The following is a 1,117-nucleotide window of genomic DNA, read 5'->3' on the forward strand; positions in this document are numbered from 1 at the left end:
CCCCCCCCATGTGGACATGTTGCAGTGATCCTGGCTGTGCTTTTCATTCATGACTTTATACTCTGAGGTCCCAGAACTTATGTTCCTTGTGGTGCACTTTGTGTATTCAGCCCGCACACCATCCCCCCGTCATGGAGGACAGACGCAGAGGGCAGCTGGATGCTTTGCTGTAATAAATACAAATATGTGCTCTACACCACACCTAAGGGCGGCCATTTTATTTTACGGAGGACTCCCGACCTTCTAACATTTGCTAGATGTTGCGTGATTGAAAACAGCCGATAGTCACGGACAGGAAGAGAGATTCCTCAAGATAAGAAAGAGTGAAATGCAATGACAGGTCCTCTTTAAATGTCCCTGACGCCATCTGCACCAATGAGGTCAGCGACATTCTCATTACACTGATGACTTACCGGAACCTTCTGTCTTTCCCCGCTGTGTCCAGAACTCGTCCATCAGGTAGAACCACTTCCATATTGATAACGTTGTCACGCATTGTGCCGTACCGTACTGCGTTTGTCCCGGACGCACTTGTGGCCGCCATACCACATATGGAGGCATCAGCCCCTGGATCTGAGAAGTCAAAGTGAGATGTCCTCTTATATCTCCATCAGACAGAGCGGGGCCACACGTTACATTCTGGGGGTGCTTCCCGAATATTATACATTGTGGCGATCCTTCCCTTCCCAACACACCCCAGGCCTCCTTCCCTTCCCAACACATCCCGGGTCTCCTTCCCTTCCCAACACATCCTGGATCTCCTTCCCTTCCCAACACATCCCAGGCCTCCTTCCCTTCCCAACACATCCCGGGTCTCCTTCCCTTCCCAACACATCCCGGATCTCCTTCCCTTCCCAACACATCCCGGGTCTCCTTCCCTTCCCAACACATCCCGGGTCTCCTTCCCTTCCCAACACATCCCGGATGTCCTTCCCTTCCCAACACATCCTGGATCTCCTTCCCTTCCCAACACATCCTGGATGTCCTTCCCTTCCCAACACATCCTGGATCTCCTTCCCTTCCCAACACATCCCAGGCCTCCTTCCCTTCCCAACACATCCCGGGTCTCCTTCCCTTCCCAACACATCCCGGGTCTCCTTCCCTTCCCAACACATCC

At 52.8% G+C, this 1,117-nt stretch overlaps 1 protein-coding gene across 1 annotated transcript in view; it reads right to left on the reverse strand.

The window, feature by feature from the left end:
* Positions 1–1,117, reverse strand: part of LDHD (lactate dehydrogenase D) — a 20,455-nt gene that overhangs the window by 17,397 nt on the left and 1,941 nt on the right. The window contains exon 2 of the mRNA XM_018575573.1: positions 414–605. Coding sequence (XP_018431075.1) covers positions 414–605 — 192 coding nt within the window. The remainder of the gene's footprint in view (positions 1–413; positions 606–1,117) is intronic.

Source organism: Nanorana parkeri, unplaced genomic scaffold (assembly GCF_000935625.1).
Source record: "Nanorana parkeri isolate BGI_ZX_2015 unplaced genomic scaffold, ASM93562v1 scaffold4165, whole genome shotgun sequence".
Lineage (NCBI taxonomy): Eukaryota > Metazoa > Chordata > Amphibia > Anura > Dicroglossidae > Nanorana > Nanorana parkeri.